The sequence below is a fragment of the Apis florea genome, unplaced genomic scaffold (genome assembly GCF_048593485.1).
Source record: "Apis florea isolate Af1SG1 unplaced genomic scaffold, ASM4859348v1 contig_3203_pilon, whole genome shotgun sequence".
NCBI lineage: Eukaryota > Metazoa > Arthropoda > Insecta > Hymenoptera > Apidae > Apis > Apis florea.
The window spans coordinates 7,381,337-7,407,531 of NW_028256723.1; the positions used below are offsets into that span (position 1 = coordinate 7,381,337).

At 26.0% G+C, this 26,195-nt stretch overlaps 3 protein-coding genes across 12 annotated transcripts; 1 reads left to right on the forward strand and 2 right to left on the reverse strand.

Annotated features, from left to right (window-relative positions):
• Positions 1–221: 221 nt before the first annotated feature.
• On the reverse strand, positions 222–3,597 carry LOC147657216 (uncharacterized). The gene is made up of 3 exons (XM_086911092.1): positions 3,496–3,597; positions 3,398–3,419; positions 222–3,276 (listed from the first exon to the last, which is right to left on the reverse strand). The coding sequence occupies exons 1-3, from the start codon at positions 3,595–3,597 to the stop codon at positions 1,217–1,219; spliced, it is 2,184 nt and encodes a 727-aa protein (XP_086767218.1). The 3' UTR covers positions 222–1,216.
• On the reverse strand, positions 1,482–26,061 carry LOC100866144 (uncharacterized). Of its 8 annotated transcripts, XR_015292716.1 has the most exons (22): positions 25,447–26,061; positions 24,860–25,160; positions 24,390–24,622; positions 24,018–24,198; positions 23,774–23,940; positions 23,498–23,693; positions 23,212–23,397; positions 23,026–23,144; positions 22,877–22,969; positions 22,543–22,764; positions 22,294–22,389; positions 21,823–22,052; positions 21,482–21,692; positions 21,295–21,410; positions 6,284–6,563; positions 6,008–6,205; positions 5,729–5,905; positions 5,375–5,577; positions 5,033–5,164; positions 4,837–4,926; positions 3,360–3,777; positions 1,482–3,225 (listed from the first exon to the last, which is right to left on the reverse strand). XR_015292716.1 is itself a non-coding variant. In XM_086910705.1 (21 exons), the coding sequence occupies exons 1-21, from the start codon at positions 25,633–25,635 to the stop codon at positions 3,815–3,817; spliced, it is 3,675 nt and encodes a 1,224-aa protein (XP_086766831.1). In that variant the 5' UTR covers positions 25,636–26,061; the 3' UTR covers positions 3,738–3,814. The 8 variants fall into 8 exon arrangements, 6 of the variants coding, with proteins under 6 accessions (XP_086766831.1, XP_086766830.1, XP_086766827.1 ...); XR_015292717.1 differs by lacking the exon at positions 4,837–4,926; XM_086910705.1 differs by lacking the exon at positions 1,482–3,225 and having other exon boundaries at positions 3,738–3,869.
• Positions 7,828–21,289, forward strand: LOC105735042 (uncharacterized). 3 transcript variants are annotated; one of them, XM_012484765.3, is made up of 6 exons: positions 7,828–7,951; positions 12,587–12,890; positions 18,564–18,735; positions 18,897–19,090; positions 19,705–20,036; positions 20,144–21,289. In XM_012484765.3, the coding sequence occupies exons 2-6, from the start codon at positions 12,877–12,879 to the stop codon at positions 20,845–20,847; spliced, it is 1,416 nt and encodes a 471-aa protein (XP_012340219.1). In that variant the 5' UTR covers positions 7,828–7,951; positions 12,587–12,876; the 3' UTR covers positions 20,848–21,289. The 3 variants fall into 3 exon arrangements, with proteins under 3 accessions (XP_012340219.1, XP_086766833.1, XP_012340220.1); XM_086910707.1 differs by lacking the exon at positions 7,828–7,951 and adding an exon at positions 11,436–12,019; XM_012484766.2 differs by lacking the exons at positions 7,828–7,951; positions 12,587–12,890 and adding an exon at positions 17,582–17,719.
• Positions 26,062–26,195: the final 134 nt, after the last annotated feature.

Below are 26,195 nucleotides of genomic sequence, written 5' to 3' on the forward strand. Positions count from 1 at the left end.
GACGCTGAGAAGAAAACTGGCTGGCACCGATTGTGTAACGATGGAAAAAACTGATAATTTAAACATCGCGAATTGTAAAACATTGTGCGAGCCTCTGTTATGTATTTTATATATAGATTATACATATTATATATATAAAATACATATAACTATATATATATATATATAAATATATAAATATATACATAAATCAAATTGAATAACTAAACGTTTAGAAAAGAAATCTTATGAGAGGCTTTTTATTTTTATTATTTGTAATTATCTAGTTTACATGTTCACCGTTTCGTACGATCATCGAGATCATAACAATATGTGTAAAGGAATAAAAGAATGATATAATAAATTACTAAATACTAAAAGAGAATTATTAAAATTAAATATAATAATTATTTGAATGTTTATTCTCAGACTGCACTATACTTTTTATAGAAGCAAGCAAGTCTCAGCGTACCTGATTAAAAAATTTAGTAACAATATTCTTGGTTAAATTTCCGAAAAATTTTGCTATCGCTTTGCCACATTATCATCTACACGTATACATATGTTCTGAAGAATAAGTTAAATACAATAATTACTTTGTATGTTATTTTTATACTTTATTCTGACATTTTGCGATCCAAAAATTTGCGTCTCTTTAAAATTTGATATTTATTTACTTGTTTATATAAAATTGTGTAAAAATTTATTTACATGTTTTCATCTATATGATTAAATTCGGTAACAAATATAAAGAACTTTATAAAATATAATAATATTTTCTACTTCATAAAATATAACATTTTCGAATGTTACAAAATGCTAAGAAAAAACATTAATTCAACAAATAATTAAATAAAGTTTTAGCTTACGAAAAAAATTTATTAAAAAAAAATTTTTCAATAAATTTATTTAATAATTTTTATTATATTATAGTGCTAATATCTTTTATCTCTTAAAATTTACAATTCCGAAAAATTTGTCATAAAATTATAGTTTATAAATGTTGTCAAAATTTTACAGTAATTTTAAAAAATACAAAAATATAAGAGAAATACATACAAAATTACAACTTGAATTATATCTGAAAATAATTATATTTTATTGCTTGCTTCATTATTCACATTTTTTTGTCAAATTACATTAATTAAAATCTTATGCCACCTCTATATATTTTTATTTAAAAAAATAATTAATATTATTGAAATAAAATATTATTGATTTTGTTTTGCATCAATTATTAACTTATTGTGCAGCCTTCTTTTCTTTCAATTTTTTCTTTATTGAAATCGTTAGTAGAATTATTATTGTTATTAATTGAGATAGAAGAAATTGAGGTGGCAGTAGTAATCCATAAATTAGACGATTGCGTGCTTGCAGTTACATCAGATATTTTACAATTGTTTGTTGAATATTTTGTACAGAGTTCGTAATTATTTTTATTAAAATGAAGATCTTCCTCACTTTTACATCTTATGTATGTTGATTTGAACACAATAGGTATCTGTACTTTGGATAATCTATATTTAATCATTCTCTGATCGTACATAATACGCGAATTAATATTACATTTCGGCTTAAAATGCAAGAACTTTGATTTTTTATATTTGCACTTTAAACATTTATTATTTATCTTTTTTAAAATTAATAATATAACAGCATTTTCTTTACAACATAACGATACTGGCTTCTTATTTACTTTTGTTATATCAATTGTTTTATTTTTTTGTTTTGTTGAATAATTTCTTAATTCATTTGATAAAATTTTTTTAATTTGTATTGTTTGTGAATTATCTGTTTGGATATAAGTGGATACATAATTAAGATTTTTCTTGTCTTTTAACATACAATCTTTTTTAGATATAAGTGTAGTTGCTAGTTTAAACTTCGAATCATGAATATTAAAAGATAGTGATTTTACACATTGAATTTGGATGTCCTTTACTTTTTTGATGCAATCATCACGACATTCTAACAAATTAATGTTATTTTTTTTATCATTTTTATCCATTGCAATTTTTTCCCCATGTAATAGAATTATATTTTGTTTTTCATATTGTGAATAAAAACTATTTGTCGGTTTCAATAATGAACAATGACAATTCAAATCACAATATGAATATGAATCTTGTATACAAATATTTTTTTTTTCAGGATATTGTGTAATTATATTTTTCTTTTCTTGAAGATTATAATTTTTTGAAGTATAAATTAATTTTTCATTTATTTTTCTTTTTTCTCTTCTACATTTGTTCATAATAATTAATTGTTCTTCTAACGTTTCCGTATGTTTCTTAATATCTTGTAACATTTGCATAAATTCCAATCTCCTTTCTGATGAATTAAAAGTTAAATTTTCATTCCAAGAATTATAATCTTTTTTTTTAGATTGTATTTCTTTAAATTGATAACTTTGATCATTAAATTTTGTCATATTTTTATTTTTGAATTTTTTAACATCTTTTAGCATATTTTGTAGTAAAGTATTATCAATTGTATTTACACATTTATTTTCACATACACTATGATCAAAATCTTTTGTAGATTTCAAAAATGTATGATTCATAAAATTTGTATTCGAAGTTTTGTTGTCAATTTCGTTTTGTTTTATATTTAATGTAGAATAATTGATTTTGTTACAATTTATATTAGCATAGATTTTTTCTTTTTGAAATGGCAAATTTGTAAATTTTTTATTTTCTAACTTTGTACTTTTATAAAATTTATCCTTTTTATAATTTATGGCTGTTTCGTATTTTTCACAATTTGTTTTGTAAATATTTTCTGCTTTATTACTACAAATAGTATTTTGAATTTGATTATTTTCTTGTAAATTTCTAGTAACATACGGATCTCTAAAATTCGTGTATAAAAATTTTCTAGATGATGTATAAGTTACAGGTTTTAGTAGATTTTCCAATCTTGTAAATTGGAAATTAGATAACTTATTTGTAGGTTTTAATTCTATATTTTCCGTAGTTAATTTTAAATCATTTAGGAACTTTATAGATTCATTTTTCGTAGTCGTTTTCTCGAAATTCAACGACGAATCTTCTTTTTTAGGAACTTCAATATTTTCATTTATTTGTTTTGTAGTTTCCAATTTTATAATAGGGAAACTTTTTGTGGACAATTCCTTACAGAATTCTGCATGATATTTAACAAATTCATTTACTTTTAGTCTAGCTTCAACATCATTATCTGCATTTAAAGTTTTTATTTTATCCTTATTCAATATTTCTGATTGTCCTAAAATTGTTTCGTTTTTGGAAAACAAATTTATTTTGAATTTAACCAAAGCTTATTACTATTTAATATCATATATTATCATATGAAATGGTGGACTATTATTGTCAAATTTATGAAATATTATTAAAAATTACCTTGATTATATTTTTTTTCATATTGCATTCCTACTAACTGCGACACATTAAAACAATTTTCTGTATTAAAAGCAGTATTATTATATTTTTCATTAAATGAATTAAATTGAGACGTATTTAATGGTTTAAAATCAACTTTCATTGAATTTTCGTTGACTTGAAAAAGAGATGGATTCTCATTTTGTAAGTCTTGTTGCGCATTTTCCTTTTGTAGATAACTGTACAGATTGGAATGCATTTTACAATCTGAACGTAAAATTATATTTATGCAAGGAACATCACAGTGAATATGTTTTGCATGATTACTGCATCTGTAGTTTTGCAAGTTTAAATATCCCGAGTGTGATATAGTGACGGGATTTATTATTTTCATTCTGCTTCTTTCAGCCAGTCCATCGTATTCTTTGCTTGTTTCATTCTGCAAATATCTATTGATTAGGATAGGTTAAATGATTTTATATAACCACATTTAAATCTACGTTAAAACTGTCTGGTGTCGAATTTAAAGACCTGCAAATAAAAAAAAAAATATTTAATTGGATGCAAAGAGCTTATGGATATAATTTAATCATAATATTGATAATTTTAATGAAATTTGCAACAATAATAGTTTAATAGTTATATATTTAATAATATTTTATATTTTTTTTATTATTAATTATATTATTATAATTAATTAAAATTAATTATAGTGTATTTTCAAATTTCACTAAAATTTCAACGAGTTAAATATTCCTGAGAAATAAAAATATTATTAATTATTAATATAAATATTAAATATTTTAAATGGCTCCAAAGCATTGAATTAAAATTCATTTATTATTTCTATGCAAAGAAATATGCTATTAAAATAGATGATAAGTCTAATATAGAACATATGCAAATAATTATACGATCACAAAGGTTTGTTAAAGTTCTTAGGATTATTCTGCTTTGAGACTTCTGCTTCATTATTTGAAACATAAGATGTAAATGCTGATTTTTTCGGCGTTAGATCATGCAAGACATTTTTCAAACACTTGCAATCCAAAGGAAAGGAATATCGCTCAATTATCGATCGCGCACCACTATTTGTTTGAGGTTGTTTGGGAATCGCGGTGTAAGGTTTCTTCAGCCAGTCTACTTGCCTGGCAGTTTAATTTTTTATTTTTATCACTTGAATTTCAAAAACTAATGCAGAGGTGGAAAGCAATTTATTTGATATTAAATTTTTAATATTTTAATTTAAAAAAAAAAAAGAAACTAGAAGTAATAAATAATAGAAGTTAATAAAATATATAAATTACAAAAAATTTACAAAAATTACATGATTTTTCCTTAATATAGACAATAAAATATTTTTTATTAACTGTAAAATTATAAAGCTATCAAAATATTCATTTATATTAAAAAATATAAATAAAAAAATTGTTTAAGTAATAATAAAAATCCACCTCTACACTTAAAATTGCTATTATTTAATTAAATATTTTTCTACCTGTGTTTTGTCTCATTTGTTTCATTAGGAAAGTAAAATTTTGGACATGGAACTTGGACAGGAACTGAATCAAGAGTATCTTCACAAGGTCTAAGAAAAATATGATCGAAAACAATATTGCTATTTCCAGCTTCCACCTTAATCAAGATTTTACTTTTATCTGAAAATCTGAATCGTAAATAATGCGCATACGTACCTACGATTTTCTTCTTCTTTTCTCGCGCGATCAAATCTTTCATTCGTAACTTGTCTACGAAGTTCACTAATTTGTTTAGAATACTCTGCAGCTTGAGTTTGATATTGTCGAAGTTTTGTTGACTCTGAGGATCTACAACGTTAAAAAAAAATTGTAGTTAATTATTGATATTACCATGAATTATCAATAGTTTATAATATTTTAAATTAAGAAATAAATGTATAAATAAATAAATAGAATATTTCTTGTTATAATTTTCAAATAATAAAAAAATTATGATCAAATTTATCATCACTATTATTCTTAATTAATAAAACAATAATCAATAACCAAATTTCTTACAATTTAGTTTGAAGTTCAGACATTTTTTGTCTTAATCTGGACATTTCGTTTTGAAGCTCCTGATTATTAGTTTGCGCAGTTATAGATTCCTGTCTTGCTTGATCCAATAACATCTCAAGTCGTTCTACTGTCGCGCGATCTTTAGTCATTTGATCTTGAATGACAGCTTGTTCCGCTTTTAATTTAGCAATTTGCATGTCGTACTAAAAAGTCAAAAACACAAAATAAAAAAACCATTCACCATATTTTATCAATTCACGTGCAAATATATGTGTAATTATTTCGTTCATCTTAAATCAAGTTTTTCTTTTTTCTTTAAATTTTATTCTTAATTACAAAAATAAATCTGTTTACCTGTGTTTTAAGCGTATCTTTATCGTCCAGCTGTGCCATAAGTGTATCTTTTTGTTCATCCAATTTCATGCATAGATCTCTAACAGCAGTTAAATCAGCCTCTGCTCTATGCTTCTGTTCTCCCTGTTGACGTAACTGTGTTTCCAAACTTGCCACATTTTGAGTCAATTCACTGATCTAAAAGTGTTCATATTACAAATTATTTTATTATATATTATTACAAAAATAAATATCATTATTTATGGAAGAATTATTAAAAAAAAAAAAAAAATCATTAACCTGAGTCTCATAGCCTCTTATTAAACTATCTTTATCAGCCAATTGTCGTTCTAAATCCAACAGCCTATCCCTGGCGGATTTAAGCGCTCCTCTCGCCTCAGCTGCCTCAGACTCTAAACTATGATTATTATTTTCCAAAACGGTCGCCTCCAAGCTTAAGCTTCTAAAGTGATTCAACATTTCTGATCTCTCATTTTCCTGTGAGAAGGGAAATGTGTTGAAATTTTAAAAATATTGACAATAATGAATATATTTTCATAATTTTAATAAAATCACCTTTCTGTTAAGAAGTTCCTCAGCTCTGCGGACCTCGCTAACGTAAGTCTGAAGCTGTCTCTTCAGATCAAACGACTCGCCACGAGATGTTTCTAATTCGCGCTGCAGATTTCTTACTTCGCTAGTTGCCGCAGCCAAATCGTCTTGGGTTCGTCGATTTTCCTGGATAGCGTTATCTCTGTCGTACGAAACCGTTTGCAATTGTCGTTGAAGATTTTCCATCTCCAATTGTATCGACCTTAATTGCCGATTCGCGTCCGCGGTCTGATCCACGCACATCCTGTTGAAAAATAAATAAGATAAATAATTTTCGTTGCAAATTGATTGAAACAAATTAAAAAAAAAAAAATGAGAAAACATACTTTGATTTTCCTTTGACCTTATTAAAGATAGACTAAAATGTATTGAAATTTATTCAATTTCGATATTTTCCTTAAATTCCGAGGATTTCTATCTTTATGTTTTATAATCTACAGCAATCTTACCGCTCTACTACTGTACTATATATCTTTTAATATATCTCTCATTTTCTCTCATAAATACAAACATGTTTGTTAAACATGTCACGAAAGATCTATAACATTGGAACACGAATTCGAAACAGTTCATCAACAAGAGGAATTCTCAACGAAGGTTTTGAGCAATCATTTCGAACAATGAAAATGTGATCGCAAAGCTTGCATTTAAACATGGATGTATGGATAAGGATAAACGCCACATAGGAGCGGAGTCGCATTTTCAGTCGAACCTGTCACATAGCGATTATTACATCGATGTATCGATACTTAATCTATTCTATTATGCGAATCATACGCCCATCTCTCGTGGCGCAAGCGTTGTTCTAAAAAAAAGGGGACAAGGGCAGCGCGAGTGTGTTGAGGAATTAGATAGGCTATTGCCTAATTCTTTCTTGGAGAAATATTTACGTGGTCAGATTTCGTTTCGTTTGTGAATCACGTAACCCCAAAACCGATTTTATTAGGGACAAAAAAAAAAGTGAATACGTAAGAAAAGAGCCGTAGAAAGCAGACATTAAGTCACGACATGCAACGTTGCACGTGTTTGTTATTAAAACATTCTGATCACTGACAAATCGCAACTTTAATGGCTTTCGATTATACGGTACAGTAAATATGTGTCGCAGATGTCGCTTTAAATGATATTTAATGTATATCCTGAGATGCTCATACGATATAAAAAATATTTTATTTCTCTCTCTTCGTATATTATTTTTTAATAGTGGAAAAAAAAGAAAAACTATAGTGAAGAAATTATCAAATATTTATACATATTCCTTCATTTAGAAATCATTCATTTATATGAAATATTTTTCGCTATGATTTCATTCGAAATAATGAGAGATAGGAAAACAAATATATAAAATAAAATAAATTAATTCAAATACTTAATATTAAAAAATCCAGTTTTAGTTCAGAAGAGAAATATAATTAAATAGATTAAAATATTGTATTAGCCATATTTGGACAATCGATTATCGATTCTTCGCGTCTCGATTATGCGTCTGCGCGTTATGTAAGCAGTAATAATACGCGGATGCATAGTCGCCAGGATTCAAAGAGAGAAAAAAAAACAGAGAGCAACTTGTTCAACGAACAGACTTTCTCTCATCTCGACATCCTTCTCTGATGCCAACAGCTTCCTTCAATGGTTCGTATCCATATATTTCCCCTATATGAAAGTGGAAATAATCTCTCAAACACTTATTGACCGAAGCTCGTCACGCACACATTAGATGCCCATAAATATGTTTAAATTGGTTAGAATGTTATAAAAGATGAAAAAACGATTTTTATCTTGGTAATGTTATATATATATATATATAATCGATTAAAATAACAAAAATATATTTAAATTTCAAATATTTATATTAAATTAAAATACAATTAAAAAAATTTATTATATATATAACGTAGATATGTAATGGTAGTGCACAGCATTCAAAGTAGTACAATGGATAAAGAATCGATGAGATACGATAAGAACAAACGGAATTATATCACGAAGAAACATAAAAATAATTGTTTCAAATCCAATATAATATATTTAATTATTGAATTAGCTATTATTTATATTATTGCATCATACAATAATCAAAAATGATTATTGCTCGAATATGCATGTAAAAAAAATAAATTTGATAATAATAATAAATAATATCAACAATAATATGAAGATATCAGATGTTAGAAATGCGCAAATGGAAATAGAAAATATTTACAACTACCGTAAACAAGTTAGATAGAAGAATTTATCTATCTATCTCGCTCTCACACATAAATGAAGGAAAGTGAACTGTTCTATACATATTTAAGAGAAAGAGGAAGAGTATATAACATAGAAAATCATCAAGTTCGCATACAAAAAAAATGTTTCCTTAATACTTATTATTATATATTTATTTAATATAATGACATTATTATTTATATAAAACTTAAAGCTTGGAATAATTGAAAATTTCGAAGCTGAAAAATATTATTATTACTTTGAAAATATTTAATGATATTATATAACATTATTAATATACACGATATCTAAAAGTTAAACAAATGAAATTTTTTTTTTAATAAGATATCACTTATCCTTCTCCATCATTACTTTTACTTCTTAATAACACAACTTACGTTTATTCTAGATATAATCAAGAATTAGCATTAAGCGGCTATAGAAGCAGAATATATGCATAAGAATAAAAAAGAAAATGCAGCAATTTATAACACTCGTGTAAATACAAATTCTCATATGCGACCACGGAAATTCACCGATTATATACATTTCCTTTTCGTTTAATCGCGGTAAGAGTTTCTTTATTTTCCTAACGAAGACTTTCATAACGGAGAGAATCAACAGAGAAAAAAAAACCTTCAATTTACAGATTACGTACAATGCGTGCGTAACAACGTAACAAAGAAATAAAAAGATTACGAGACAAACAGCACAATTGTGAATACGCTCAATTAAATAATAAATTAAACCAATAAATTTAATAAACATTCCAAATAACTACGAAACAACAAAATTTAAAGCACAATTTTTTACTTCTATTCTTTTCTATATATATTTTATATAACTATGTGACTAGGAAATGAACTAGGAAAAAAAAAAAAAAATTCAAGCAGGGAAAAGAAAATGGAAGAAGATCTAATCGTTTCGTTCAAACCGAAACAAAATTCAAGGCTTCGATGTAACGACGAAGGTCATCCATACGTGCGTTTCGTCCCGTTAACGCGATGTTATTGAGTAAGGCATACTTTCATTTTCGTTCATCTTGAGGAATGTCCTTGAAATCGAAACCGCGATAAGAAATCGTGTTATTCGAATGAATTTCGCGGTTGTGCTCTGAACACTTTCGAGATTCTATCAAGAGATCCACAATCACATAATCTTGAATTCTTTTCAAGTAATTCTTAAGCTATTGCAATATATATTCAACGTGACGAAATTTATCAGGTATGATAGTCTCTTCAAACTTCAATTACGATTCGAATGTGTATTAAGCGTTGAAATTTTCTAGATTTTTTTTTCTTCAACGTTGCTTCGTGGAATAATTATTTGATGAGAGAGAGAGAGAGAGAGAGAGAGAGATCAGAGGTTCACGAAACGTCTACACGGCCGAGTGCATCTCTGGAGATGGTATCTATGCTGATCGGGTATCTCGACCAGAATTCTGTATCTGCCGGTGCTTCGTGTCAAAACGAACGCCCTTTTAAAGGTGCTGTTCACCTTTACCGTTAAAGGGCATTGCACGGTTCCTCGAAAAGCAGGGAAGAACGTTAGAACGTGAGAAGCACTCTCGACAGGATGCACGAGGAACTGTGTTGTAATCTTTCTAAAAATCTTATATTCTAAAAAAAAACCGCGATATATATATATATATATATATATATATATATATATATGTAAAACGCGCATTTCTTTTAGACAGAATTTATCGAGTTATTAAAACGGACATGCACGGAGTTGTTTATGCCGCAACAAATGATCGTTAATGCTTTTGAGAAATTATTACGAACTTTCTAGTGTATTCCATATTTATATTATTTTCTAAATCGAAATGAATGGTTGACTAACAAATGTTTGCATTTAGTCCGATAAAATATTAATAATTTTTCAAACGTAAGCAAAGATAAGATTTCGCCCGATTTTGCAAAGAACGGACGAAAGAGGGAATTGTAGGTATTGTGATGGTGGAGCAAGATTGAGCTGAGCCAGAGAGATTAAAAGTTTCGTCCAATCGATTCTTCTAAAGGCAGAATTTACAGTTTGGTAATGTATTACGTTAGTTACGTAACTCAAAGTTGTGTAATAAGCTGGTTTGGAGAAGATGAAATTTGATACGTCTAGGAGATTCTAAGATGGGCAAGTGGATGAAAGTTTTTGACGTGAAATTTAGATTCGAAAATATGGTAATACTCGTATATCGTATATTATATATTGAAAATTTTTAATCATTGTTCAGTCCCATTATTTTCTTGTTGAGAATTATATGGTATGTAATACTGATTATATGATATGTATATATATATATACATATATAAAATACTATGTATAACCTATACAAAATTTGTATTTTTACTTTTTTTACTTTCCATATTATAGCAAGCATACAACTTAGAATATTGTAAGAAAGTAACAAGGAAGAAACATTTTTACAATATTTCCTGGCCATTTACAACTCGTTAATTTTCTAAAAACAGATGTTAAATTGTTTCCGCTATTTTGTAAAATACCATATAAACTACCGAAACGAAAGAGATAGAAATAAAAATTACTCGTACGTTCAAATGAATTAAAGGAAGAAGACAAGAATTTAAGTATCATTATATAAGTGGAAATCAGATCTTTCTTAGATATTACTTTTACTTACAATAATCGATAAAAATAATTTATTATTTTAGTTAAAACTTTTACCAGATATAGCGAATCGTTAAATGAGAAAACAAGATTTTTAAATAACGAACTATTAATTATACGTATATTGTTTATTTTTAAATTTAGTAAGTAAAATTCATTCTTTAACAAATCTTTAATCCTTAATAAAATCACACAGAAAATATATATATATATATATCTCAAATGTTGAGATAATTCATTCCCTTCTTCTAACAGAGTTAAAGATCTTGAAAAATTCCAGTTTCTGACTATAAAGATACCAGTTTACGGATATCCGCATACGAGGATCTCGAACAGACATCATCAACAAGTTTAGTTCACTGTAAACCGATCCTGATGCTGACTTTCGATTCTTTTCGAGTTAAGTAACACAATTCGATGAAAGCGCGATCTTACAGCAACGAATACAACCTTTCAAAGGTCAAACGACAAAGAAAGTTTGAAATTCGATAGCACGAAAATATTGCAGTTGGAAATATTCACATTTTTTTTCACACTGTTTACGCTCATTGTTGCCTTCCGCCACAGCTCTTAGAATTCTTTTTGTTATTTAAACTTAGTGCATCGTACGAACTTGTCGCGACTATTGTCGAGGGCTACGCACTTAAAGATTTAAAGATGGAGGTTGTCACAGATAATAATAATAAATCCTGAACGGATTGGGAAATATTCGAGCATGATTTCATTCCCATTGTAACGTCGAACGTTACGAAAGCCCACGCACGAGAGTTTATTGCCTACTCGAATCACGGAACTATTACGGATCTGATTCTCCCTATCGAACTTGGATGGGGAATTCCAACGGATAGAAACGCGGGGAGTATGGTGAGTATGTGCAGTTGAGAAGGCATTTATGGCATGCAGATGGATTAAAAAATTTTTGTTTGGTAAATCTATCATTGGCACTGCTATATTATCAGGAGAAACAGGTTGCATTTGGTAAGCGGATTGAAATTCAATCCTTAGAAAGAAAAATGTGGATATAAGTATCCTTAAGACACATAGATGAAAATAACAAATGGAGAGTTGTAACTAGAGACTAACTAAGCGGAATAATGAATAAAACAAAAACTCAGCAACGTGATGTATAGATGGTAGTAATAAATAATAAGAAATGAATAGAGAGTTGACGTGTAACAAATAGTAAATAATCTATACAAATAGTAAAATCTATAGTAATAAATAATAAAGTAATAAATAAACTAGCAAGTAGACAACGAGCAATGAATAAACAATAGCAAATAATAGATAGTGAAGGATTAAAAAATAAAAAAAGACCAATAAACAAATAACAATGAAAAATAGCAATTAAAAACAGATAAAAATGTAAGATATTTTAATTATGGCGAGCAATATTCTCTGCATCCTTTTTTCCTTTCTTTTTTTCTTTAGATAATCATCGTGGATAGAAAGGAGTAAAAAAAGCAAGACGAGTGCCGATCTAAGAGATTTTGCTCTTGTCTGGGGAAGTTAGGTAACAGTACGAAGCCGCTTTTGAGGTGATTCGAAGTCGATGGTCAGTGCTGCCGCGGTGCTCGAACCAACACCATCGCTTTTCGCGCATGCCTCGATCGCAGGATGTCAAACGGCCGTGACAAAAGAACACGGTGAATTTTAGTGAATATCTGTGATGTGCGATTAATGGAAAGTTCTTTTTTTTTTTTTTTTCGCCCGCCTTCACCATGAAAAATTCATCGTAAGTCATCACATTTCATTTTTTGCATTGTTAGAAAAGAAAATTAAATGAAATACAAAGAGCAAGAGTAAAAATTATCTCTTCTATCAATCTTACTTGATTCTCAAAAAATAATATTACGAATTTTTACTTACGAAGTTTAAATTTTACTAGATACTTAAACGTATAATAATATAAAACATGTAAGTCAAATAAGGGAAATATAAGAATTGAAAATTCTGAATGAAATTTACGAGATCCCGATATCTAAGAATTCTACAGCATGTTTAGAATAATACGAATGGCAAGCAAGAAAAATGTAACGAAACAATTAAAAAAACGAGTATACCGCGAGAGATACTGGCTGGTGGTTGTTAAGAAACGTAATTATTCCTTCCTGTAACTTTATGAAAGGCAATGCTCGTTACTTTCTCGGAAGAATGTATCGTCGAATTTCGATTTCTATAAATTATTTTATATTTACAAAAATACTTTCCCACGCGAGTTAAAAATATATATTTGTCGAGATTAATATCATTTGACGAGATAGAGATAATTGTAAACAACATTTATTGTTCATTTTGTTTGAAATTAATCGAAAAATTTCGAATCTATAAAGATTTTGCTGGGATTCGCTCGTTACTTTTTCTTTTTTTAATGAATAAAGAGCTTGTTTACGATGAGGGTTGCACAACAACAATGGCTATCCTCGAAAGGTCAATTCAGTTCTACACACAAATGTCACGGTTTGATCTTTGCAAAGTGATCCATTGGCGAGATTAAAGATCAATTCAATTTCAATGGTTGCGTCTTCTTACATAATCTTGCTACCAGAACGGTTTAAGTAGGGCACAACGAGATGCCTCTTAGATAGTTAATTTAGAAAACAACGAAAGGAGCAAGGAGTTAATAATGGAATTCATTGAATAGAATTTCAATATAATTATATGTATATAGATATATTTTTCACTTTTTCAAAATGGATGAAAATAATAATTAAAGTAAGTTTTAATCTCTTTACAAAATAAAAAAAAAATGATAAGAAATTTTGAACAAAAAGTAATTTCTTTTATTAAATTTAAGAGAAAATTGAAAAATTGAAACTGAATTGCAAATGTGTTATTACATATTCACGAAAGCATACACGAGCGTATTAATGATTGTTAATTAAAATATAACGCATAGATAAGGATACAACACAGAAATGGATCGTCACATATTAACACATTTTTTTTTTTTTTTTTTTTAAATATTCATAACCACTAAATTAAGATTTCTTACATGTCTAATAATTATTAAAATTTAAAAAATGGAGAAATATATTTTCTTATGCCTTATAGACACGATATTTAAGATAATTAAGGTTAAGAAATCGCGTTTCTAGACATTAAATGAATTAAAATTTATTGAATATAAGGCAAATTTTTCAAATTTACTCTTCCACGAAGATAAAATATTATTCGATATTAATGTATCATATTTTTCTAACATGATTTTAACTTATTTTTATTGCAAAACATTTCGAGCCAAAATTACCTTCCCTCGATAACTCGTCAAAAAATGATAAAACTTTCTTTAAGATATTATATCTATACACTCAAAACGATATAAGATATATTTTAATCTCTCTTCATTCAAGTTCAAATTCAGCGATGATTTTCTCAAAATGGAAATTTCATCACTCTTAAATTTTAAAATGTTCAACGAGTTCATGTTAAAAATTATTTTAAATGAAGCTGTAGCTAATCGTTACATTTCAACTGCGCGAATAAGGAGAAAGTCAGTTGGCAATGAAAGTCCAAAGTTAAACAATTATGTCGATTCTTTTTTCGAAAAAATATATATATACACACATATCCTAGAAAATCCAGTCGAGAAGAACGAGATAGAATGTATATTCCGAAATGCGACTTGTTGTACCGGCGATGATTTTTTATCGCGCGCCATTATTACATAAACGAGGAATAAAAAACTGGAAGGTGGACCAAAACGAGCGAAAAAGTGTAATGAAAGAGTGCATCGAAAAATGGACCAATGAGAAATGAGAAGAGATAACGTTACGAAACAACGGTTAAAAATGATTATTAATCAAATTAGACACTAATAAAATAAACTTTCCCTAATATTTTTCTGTAAAATTTCAGAATTTTTATTTGAAAATTTTGACATTGTAATATAAAAAAAATTAAGAAAAAGCGTGATGAAAGGGTGCATCGAAAAATGGACCAATGAGAGATGAGAATTAAAAAAAAATGGGTGCTAATGATTATTAATCAAATTAGACACTAATAAAATAAATTGTAATAATCTCGTAATATTTTTTTGTAAAATTTCAGAATTTTTATTTGAAAATTTTGACATTGTAATATAAAAAAAATTAAGAAAACAATTTTTTCGAATCTTCTTCGAACGAACACGGAATATCTCTTTTGTAATATTTGAGCAATTTCCGGTAAGAGATAAAAAAAAAAAAATTTGAAAAAAATTGACACGATTATTTCCACGGAAGATGATTAGAAGTTGAAATTGAGCGAGAGAATAATTTCATCTGATTTATTGATCAGATAATAATAATATATGTTAATGAAGAAACAAGTGACAGAAGAATCATACCTATAAAATCTGTCATCGTTGCGATCCAAATAGCTGGGGTAACCTTTTAAGGAAGTCATTGTAATTGTTTCTTCTCTGTAATAAATGCTACCAATAATTTCCTAACATATCTATCACCACTTTTAGACAATATCAAATTACGTAGAATGGAAGGGATGAGCCGAACACCCACACTAATAATTTTATACAAAATATCGCCGTCATTATTGTAAACTGTGTTGCTATAGTTACGCATTTTCCGATGTTCAACTATCGTAATATTTGAATATATTAGTTAGTTCAACCATATATTTCGAAAAATTTGTAAATGTATAACATTATCTCTCAAAAAAGATATAAATTCTATTGTATTTTGAATTCATCATTGAATTCAATTGGATTCACATACCCTTTGATCTGAACGAGAGATAATAAGAAACGAAAGAAACTCGGATAACGCGAAAGTGATTTAAAAACGCAAATTATAAATTCCGGTTTTACGTAATCACGTTTAAATTCCCTCGATTGATAATCATAAATGAATATAGTAATTTATCACTAAAATAAAATGAAAGTTCCGACTTGATACTTCTCTATTTCTCGAGACAAGTGTAATTAATCAAAAAATAAATTGACTCTCCATGAATGACTACGTGGATCAATGTTACGTTTAATAAATAATACTCTTACTTTTCATTTATGAGAGATCATTATTACGGAACGGCTTATTTATCATAAAAAGTGATAAAATCTTAAATCGAGGTCCTTTTTATCCATTAATTTTATTCATATACTTTTTTTTCTTTGAACGCGCGAATTTCTATTTGGATAAATCTGGAAATTTTATTCGATTTAGCGCGGTAACTCGCAACCTCTAAAGAATTCAATACAATTTAATTTACAATAAATTTCTTCAATCATGAAGAGAAAAAATTATTTTCTTTATACTGTTATAAAAAGAAATAACGTTTCGAAAAACTGGTCTAACATAAAATTATAAGATATAAATATATTTCATATCTATATTTGTGTATGAAGAAAATATATAAGAATGCGTAAATAGAATCCACCTCAAACGCTCTCACTTTTTATTTGCGAGAAGTAGTCATACCAGTTTGACAATAAGAAGTAATAATTATACAGGAAAAAGGAAGCGACATTCCGTAACACGCACTAGTTCTCGTTAACGAGCTTGTTCAAATTAGAACATAAATGAGAAATAATCCAATTTTTATTTAATTTATATTTCGAAATTGTTATGTATTTCATAAAAAGTTTTTAACGAATGATTCGCATGAAACGAAAATCAAGAATAAAATATTTTTTGTATTTATTTTTAAATTCTATGTGATGAAGATACACGATTAAATTGGAATTCGCAAAATTTCTACTTCTACCATTACAATTTATGATCCCGCGGTTTCTATAATTCTAATACGATGAATTTTATTAAATATAATCACTATGATACAACGGTTATATGGCCTTTTATTAAACCATAAATGTTACAGACCTAACCTTGAAATATTCATATTCAATAAACGAAGAAATATAATTAATAAATAGTAAATGATTAACTAAACTCGTTCTGCTATTGCAATGGAAAGTCATAGAAGAAAGCTTGTTTGAAAACAACTGTTAGGATCTATAACTGTCAAAGTTTCATACATCTTTCCTAACAACTTCCTCGATTTTGGAAGAAAATGAGTGATCAAATGCCTTCTAAAAACTAAAATCTTCGGCGAATTCATCAAGTTATGTTGGAATTTTTTCGATATTTAAAAATAAAAAATGCAAAAGTGTTTTAGAGCTTAAAAAAAACATATAAAAATCAAAGAAAACAATTTATATAAAAATAGGAAATTTTAAAGTAAATCTTAAAAAATGATCAAATATATTAACATTAAGAAAATGTTGACAAAACATTATTTAAAATAAATCATAAAAATTTAGATAATAATAGAAAATTATCAGAAAATAAAAGAAAATTTTTCATATAATTAAAATAGTTATTTAAAAGTTCATTTATCGTACATTTAAATGAAGCAACTTCATTATTTTTAAAATAGTATTCAGAGCAATTTGGTCTATCCATAAGTGGATAAAGTCGAAAGAGAAAAAAGAGGAAAGTGTTTTTTGCTTTAACTTGCAATACTTGTGCGTCACATGTACAAGATAGTATTCCTATTCTACATGCATGTCGTCATCTCGAGCCCTGCTACCAGGGACAATGCCATTGCCATAGTGAAACAGTGAAAGTATGGTCATTTTATTTCTGTCGTACTTTTGCTCTTTTCTACCGATACCCTCGATCTTGACATATGTAGACAAAATTACGCGACAACATTTTCTATCACAATCATTTCTCGGTTTCGGATCAAACTTGATCAAACTGAAACCAGAAACGAGTGATATAATTTTTTTATATTTTTAACGGCATTACATTTTCAAATATTTGTTATTAAATTGATATTAATCGATATAAATAATAATGTATATACATGTATTAAGTATATAATTTTATCTAGCGATAGATTCTTTATAGAAATCTATATGAACATACGTTACAAACTTTAAATTATCTTGAAATATTGTCAAATTTAGATAACTTATTAATTTACTGTTAAATTATATACTTGTATGTTTTATTTTTCGATTTCTGTATTATTTACACTTATTTTTATATAATTGTGAATATATAGTTTTTCAAGAATTTATAGAGTTATACATATATATAAATAGAAAAAAATTGATAATAATTTTGAATAAAATTGTGTGATATATTTTTATTTTTAATTAATATGATGGATTATTTTAATAAAAAATTGAAGGTTGATATACTATATTAAAAGTTGTATAGTCAATAATATAATGTGTAAAAATGAATATGTCTATTATTGGATTATAATGGAATGGGCTAATTATAGAATTCTATTGAAAATATCTGAAAATATAATTTGTTAATTATAACTTACTTCAACTTAATTGCATTAAACACTTTATATATTAATATGATACAAAGTTTATTTTTGTTTTGATATCATTTCATTGAATCATTTCATTCAATTTCAACTAAATATAAATTTATTAAACATGTTTTAGTGCATTACGAGATCTATTGTTAATTATTTGGTTCACATTAATGGTTCGTGTAAAATCTGCGATAATGCCTCCTCCGTGGGCAGATCCGTCAAGCAATCCTTGTGCCGCTCAACCACGTGGTTGGCAATTGTTATTTTGGCCGCCGGATGGAAAGTGTTACAAAATATTCCAGGCAGGTGCTGCATTTCTCTTTACAGAGTCATTGAAGTACTTTTAATAGAATTTACATTAGAGAATCAATTTTTTTTTTATACTTCTTTTTTTCTTTTTATTCCATTAACATAAACTATTGATTGTTTAATTATTATGTTTAATTATTAATTTGATTAACAGATTGGAGCACCATGTCCAGAGACAATGGAACTGAGTCCAGCAGCAGGTGGAGGTGGGACTATAGCTGAATGTAGATGCCCTCCAGGAACTGCACAATCTCCTAGAGATGCGCTATGTCATAAGATATATACAAGAGCATCTTGTCCAAAGGGACAGTTCTTTGCACCTGTACCAGAGACATCTGGGAGATCTAGGTATTACAAGATACATTTGAAAATAAAACTCTCAAATTGTTCTCAAAAATATTTCTTGAAAGTGAATATTGTACTGAGAGCGATTGTCCGACAGTCTTTCATTATTATGAAACAAATTACTATTGATCAATTACTCTTAACTTTTTTCTCACTTTTAATTTAATATTCTTGAAAGCAACTTTTGAAAATTTTATTATCAAATGTATTCGTAATCCTAATTTTCAAAAAATAGATATAACTAATATAACTAATTTAAAAATTGTGTATTTTTTAAAACTTTTGAAATAAAGAAAAAGTAGTTGTATAATTTGAAAAAATACAATATATGAAATTTTAATTTTTTATAATACTATATGTTTTTTAAATGGAATCTCATATTTTCATTATAGATATACTTATTATAGATTTAATTCTACAATAAAAGCATATGCTTTTTTTGAAATATTGCATAATTGATGTTGTGAAAATCTTTATAAATAAAAATTTAAAAAAAAATTTTCTTTAAATCGATTTTTAAATTAATAATTATTTTTATATATAATTATATAATTATTTTTAATAATTAAAAAAATAATTAATAAAGAAATAATAGAACTATTTTAATCCTGAATAAGGTGGGGTGTATGTCATGATCCAGAACCATGCAAAGAAAAAGGAGAAGTCTATTGGCCTAGAGACAATAAATGTTATCCCAAATTTAGCAAAGGACCATGTTCAAAAGGGGAACTTCTCACCGTAGATGAAGATGGACTAACATTATGTTCTTGTTCTACAAATGGAGAACTTGGACGATATCATTGGGCAGGTAATGGCGGTGGTTGTCACGAACATTACACTAAAGGACCATGTACAGAACCAGGAGAATTATTTTTACCGGGTGGTATATGTGGCTGTCACTCTAAATTACCTCACTATCATGAACCAACTGGAATGTGTTATCAGTTAGGTAAAATAATTCGAAAATACTTCTAAATGATAAAGAATATTTATTTTAATTTTGTAATATTTATTGTTACTTTATGTTATTGATAAAAATTATTTATTTCTTAACAGGTGATATTGGTCCATGTTTACAAGGTCACCACTTTATTGTAATAAATACAATAATCAATGGAGGAGAAATTCGTGCTAAGTGTGTATGCAAACCAGGTCATGTTCTTTATAAAAATGGATTTTGCTATAGACTTTATACAAAAGGACCATGTGAAAATGGCTATATGTTAATAAACTCAATGACTTGCATTCCTATACCTTGCACACGAGGACGATTATATTTTCCACAAGAAAAAACATGTTACAAAATAGGAACAAGAGGACCATGTCCGAGAGGACAAATTGTTTTGTACGATTATAATGTACGACCATCTGTTGATGGAATCAGTTATAATGGAGTATGTGGATGTATAAATGTACAAAAGAACTTGGAAAAATGTTTCGAAGAAACTAATGACAGTTGCGAATCCACACCGGGAATGGTAGAAATAAATAAAACTTGTTACAAATTATATACACAAGGACCTTGTACTGCAGGAGAATGGTTAGTTGCACAAAGAATGCCAAAACAGAGTTTATGGAAAAATGAAGAATTAGAATCAAGAGCTAGATGCGAATGCAGACCCGGATATAAGAGAATTACAGATACTTTTAAAACTTCTGAATTAGAAAGTAATAGTCTTCTTTCTTCTGGTGGTTGTCAACCACCTACTGTAAGTTTAGCAAAGTTTCTCAATGAAAAAGCGAAATCGATAAATTTTTAAATGAATAAGAATAAGAAACTTTTAACGAATAAGAACTGAAATGAGAGACTATGAATAATAGCATATGTCAGTGATAAAATGCATTTTCTTAAACTATTATATGTAAATACTATTGTATAAATATTGTTTATAAAATATTCTCATGAATCTCATGTGTATATCATAAGAATTCCTATTTATTTAATATTTTAGTGCTATGAAATTTTTGTTTTATATTTCAATTTTATATTAAATCATATAATATATTGCTATTAATATTATAAAATTTAAGAATTATTATATATAATATTATCTCAAATGTTTGATCAAGTATAATATTTAAATATCATTTTTCGTCAATATTTTGTAAATATATACAATGTATGACTTTCAGAATATTATGGTTACTGATAAAATTATCTTTAAAAATATATCAAATTTTATAAATATATATATATATATACTCACTCATTTTTGTGTTGTAGATCATGAATCTGTTGTTCATTTCCTATTATTTGTTGTCCTTTTAATGTTATTTCTTTTTCTAAAGCAGCTATTTTTTCTGTCTTTTCATCCAATACCATCTAATAAAAATTATTTGTTAATTTTAATAAATCTATCATTGAATATTTTATGATATAATTATATTACTTACCAACAATTGATCTTTTTCATGATCTAAATGTGTCATATTCACTTTATGATTATTAATTTCTTTTTCTAAATCTTTTATTTGATTTTCAAGTTGTAATTTTTGTCGCTCTATTGTTTTATTACGATCTAATATCTTATTTAACTCGGATTCCGATTGCGTTAATTGATTCTGAGCATCTCCCAATGTTTGATCCGTTTGATCTTGTAGAGCGCTAATAATTTAAATAAGTTACTATATTATAAAATATTTTATATATAAATAAATACATATAAAATATAATTAATATTAAAATTTCTATTACATTTCATAAAATTTTTATGAACCAAAAAAATAAATAGTACCGAAGTTGAAAATATTGTGTTCTTTGTGTTCCTAATTCTTGTTTGGTTCGTTGTAACTCTTCTCGTAAATCTTGTAATTGATCTTCAAGTCCTTTTATAGTTGCTCTTCGTGTTCCTTGCGTAAGTAAAAGTTCTTGTCGTTCCTTTTCTATCTGTTTCAGTCGAGTTTCAACATCAGTCAGATTTTCCCTTAAATGACGCTGTTCAGATGTATGTGCTTCCGTTGCTATCTAATTATCAATATACAATTTTCAATAAAATGAATCTAATGAAAATCTATAAATAATTTATAAAATATGAAAAACGCTAATATAAAATTAAAATTTAATAAAACTCTATTTCATTTTTGACTTCATTTTGAAACTATCAAGTTTATTGTTAATAATATTAATATTTTAAAAAATTTACTTTAACATTTTTGGTGATTTATAAAAATAATAATATATATGAAAATATTAAAAATAAAAATACCTTTAATCTTTCACGTAATGCATTACGTTCTTCAATTAAACGATCGATATCAGCTCGTGCAATATCTCGTTCATGTTCCAGACGTTCAATAATATTCTAAAAAATATAATTTTTATAACTATAATTAAATATTATTAAATATGTTTTATTATGAAATAATTTAATTCTTATTTTAAGTGCAAAAATATTTTTTAATTATAAAATAATATAAACAATAATTACAAAAAATTATTATATAATTATATTTACCTTCATTTTGCTATCTTTTATAACTAGAGAACAATTACATATAACACCACGTTTGCAAACATTGCAAAGTCGATGTGGTATTTTATGTTCACTTTTATAAGTATGTAAATGCGTTTCTAAATTAGTTTTTTCGCAATATTCTCTTTTCTCTTGTTGTAATTTATCCAATGCATTTTCTTTTTCATTTAAATGACATTTCAATTCTCGAATTCGTGAATCAACCTATTTTTAAAAGCAAAAATGAAATAAAAAACTTTTTTTTATTATCTATCAATATTAGGTAAAAGTTTTAAAGAAAACTGTATAAATTGTAAAAAAACAAATTATATTTTACGTGGTCTATTTCAATCGTTTTATCCTTTATATTCTTGTATTCGTTTTTATAAAAATCTCGTTCTCTTCTTAATTGTACAATCGCCTGTTGCAACTGATAAAATAAATTCAAAATAGTATATTTATTCAATTACGAAATATTATACATACATTTGTTTCAATATCTTTTCCATCTAATTGTTTCAATATATTATTATGTCCAACATGATTTACATCTTGAAAAATTTTTGTTTCTTTATGTACCTCTTGAAAATCTATTCTATTTTGTCCTAATTTTATAAAAATATAAATAAATATATTTTATAATATATTATATTTTATATTTTATAATTTTACCTTTATTACAATTATTTTTTCTTCCTTTTTCTTTACTTTCATTTGTTCCATTGTTATCTAATAATATATCATTTGCACTCATTTGCTCTTTTAATAACTTATTACTATATTGTAATTGAATAATATCTTGTTTTTGTTTTTCATTTTCCTTAGCCAATCTTTCAATCTCATCATTTAAATTTTTTTCTACAATATCATAAAAAAATATTTATTAACTCTATTAATTTATATAATTATATTTTTTAATACTATTTACATAAAAATGAAAAAAGAAAATTTTATATACCAATTACAGTTAATTCATTTATTCTATCAGTCATCTGCTTTTTTTCATCTAAAGTAGATTCCAAAGTACATTGAATATTAAGTTTCTCTAATCTACATGTCTCCAGATTTGTTCTCAATTCTTGCACTTCTCTATGCTCAGTAGTTAATTCATCTTCTAATACATGTACTCTTGCCGTTACATTCTCTAATTTTTCCTATATAAATTTAAATTTTAATAATAATATATTTAGATATAAAATTTAATTCTTAAAAAAAATTACAAAAATTTATTTACCTGCAATTTACAAACTCTTTTATTATTTTCTTTAACTGTTGAGTTACAATCAGCTTCTACTGCTAATGCAATATAATCTATGTCTTTTAATTCCTTTTCCAATTCCTCATTTCGATCAGCAAGTTTAAGTGCTTGAGACATAGCATCATGTTGTTTGTTTAAAGCTTCTATATAGAACAAACATAATATAAATAATATCAAAAATTTTTCAATTTTATATTAAAAAGAATATACAATTTTATACCTTTTAATTTCTGCTCTAATTCCAATTTTTCTTGTTGAAGTACTTTTAATTCATCATTTACATTATCCGATATTACAAAATTATTTTCTGCTTTTTTATAATCTTTAGAAACAGCTAAATATGGTCTACCTCCTTCTAACATTTTCTTCAATCGTAAAATTTCTTTTTCTTTAATAGTCAACTATAAAAATATTTTTATAATATATTTATATTTGTAAATTTTAAATAAATATTCAAAATTTAATATTTACATATTATTATGTAATATTATTTGTAATTAATAGTAATGAAATATTAACTACTTTTAAATTCAAGAGATTCATGCAATTCATGCAATGTAAGCTCATGCGAATGTAATTAACAATAATATACCTGACTTTTTAATATTTGTATATTGTCATTTTGTAAAGAAAGTTCTCCTTTTAAATTTGTTACCTCATGACTCAAACAATTCATCTTATGATCTGCCATATTTAACAAATCAATAATTTTTGGTTCCACAATGCTTAAATTTGGTAATGGTGTAAATTTAGTTCCTGTTTTTGGTAATGGTTCACTTTCTATAACTGGTCTTCGAAGTGGAAAAACAGAACGTTTCTTAGAAGCTGTGATAATAAAAGATAAAATTATAAAAGTTTTTTAAAAAAATATCTTTAAAAATTGAACTTTAAATATTTAAAGCAATTATTATAATAAAACTAACTTATTATATCAATTATTAATTACATTTAAAATATTTAATATTTTAAATTATAAAAATATTATAAAAGAATAATACCAAATAAAAATTATAATTATAATAAATATAATAATTAAAATAAAATTAATATAATAATAATTACCTAATCCAACATTGCTAATAGATGGTTTTAAACATTTTCCTTGGAGTTCCAAAATTCTTTTTGACTTCTTAGCAGATTCAGTTTCTAATTCCTTAATTCTATGTAAATTGCGAGAAGATGATAGTTGAAGATCATTACATTCACGCTCTAATTTATATATTTCTTTCTTTAGATCTTTAATTTGCTTTTGATGACTTTCTTTTTCTTTTATCAAATCTGAATGAAGCTGGTTACATTCTTGCACTAGCCTTACATTATCACATTTATAAGGATCAATTGTTGATTGTAATTGAATATGTGCCTATATTATAATATATAATAAAAATATTCAATTATATAAATCATATTATATAATTACTTTTTTATGTTAAAATATCTATGCTAAAATTATACTAAAATATCTATTATATTTAAATATTTTCTTATTATATCAATATATTATAATATCATATTCATTGTTTTATATAAAGGGTGTCTTAATAGATTATGATAGTTCCATAATTAAAAACAATTAATTTTATATCAATTATATAAAATCTATATTAAAGTTAACAAAAAATAAATAAATAAATTACATAAATACAAACCTCAATATTTTCTTGAGCAATATTTTTAAAATGTTTTAAGCTTTCTGTTGTTTGTATCAAATCAGCCAACAATTTTTCAATTAGTGGCAGTGCATCAAATGTAAGTGCTTGTTTATAGCCTAAACTATCTAAATGTTTACGAACAATTCTATATCTTGTAGCTATATTATATTCATCTTCCGTACTCATTTTTATAAACTTTATAAGCAATTTATTTTATGTTATTTCAAAATAAAGAAAATAAAAATTTTAGATCTTATTTTACCATTTCAAAAATAATTATAAATTCACATTTTAAAATATAATTATTTATAATTTCTTAAATATAATTAATAAAATTAAAAGCGTTTTGTTATATATATATTATATATTTTTTATTATATATTAATAATTAATTCTTTTATATAACCAAGACATTAAAACAGCACAATATGTGCTATTGTCAACTTAATAAATTCATTAAAAAAATTTTATCTTTAAAATTAATATAATTTTTTTTTTTTAACACTTGTATTATCTTCTATCGATTGTACAAACAATATTACTCATTATTACACTTTTACAACATACAACATACAACAAAAACGCGTCATGTAGATGCAAATTTTTCAAAAATGTTGCCAACATTACAGAATGTATTCTTTATTTATAAATATATGGATATTTTTGTTTAAAATTAGATAAAAAATTTAATGAAAAATTAAATAAAATAGCAACTTATAATATATTTTTAAAAATTCAAATAAATT

Coding starts and splice junctions, on each gene's coding strand:
- LOC100866144 (XM_086910700.1), bottom strand. CDS start 25,635: ATGAGTACGGAAGATGAATATAATATAGCTACAAGATATAGAATTGTT. Junction 23,694..23,773: donor AAAGAGTTTGTAAATTGCAG/GTAAATAAATTT, acceptor AAATTTATATAG/GAAAAATTAGAGAATGTAAC. Junction 5,578..5,728: donor AAGATACGCTTAAAACACAG/GTAAACAGATTT, acceptor TTGACTTTTTAG/TACGACATGCAAATTGCTAA.
- LOC147657216 (XM_086911092.1), bottom strand. CDS start 3,597: ATGCATTCCAATCTGTACAGTTATCTACAAAAGGAAAATGCGCAACAA. Junction 3,420..3,495: donor TCAACGAAAATTCAATGAAA/GTTGATTTTAAA, acceptor CTTTTAATACAG/AAAATTGTTTTAATGTGTCG. Junction 3,277..3,397: donor AATTGTTTTAATGTGTCGCA/GTTAGTAGGAAT, acceptor AATAGTAATAAG/CTTTGGTTAAATTCAAAATA.
- LOC105735042 (XM_012484765.3), top strand. Junction 18,736..18,896: donor AGTGTTACAAAATATTCCAG/GCAGGTGCTGCA, acceptor TTTGATTAACAG/ATTGGAGCACCATGTCCAGA. Junction 19,091..19,704: donor GAGACATCTGGGAGATCTAG/GTATTACAAGAT, acceptor ATCCTGAATAAG/GTGGGGTGTATGTCATGATC.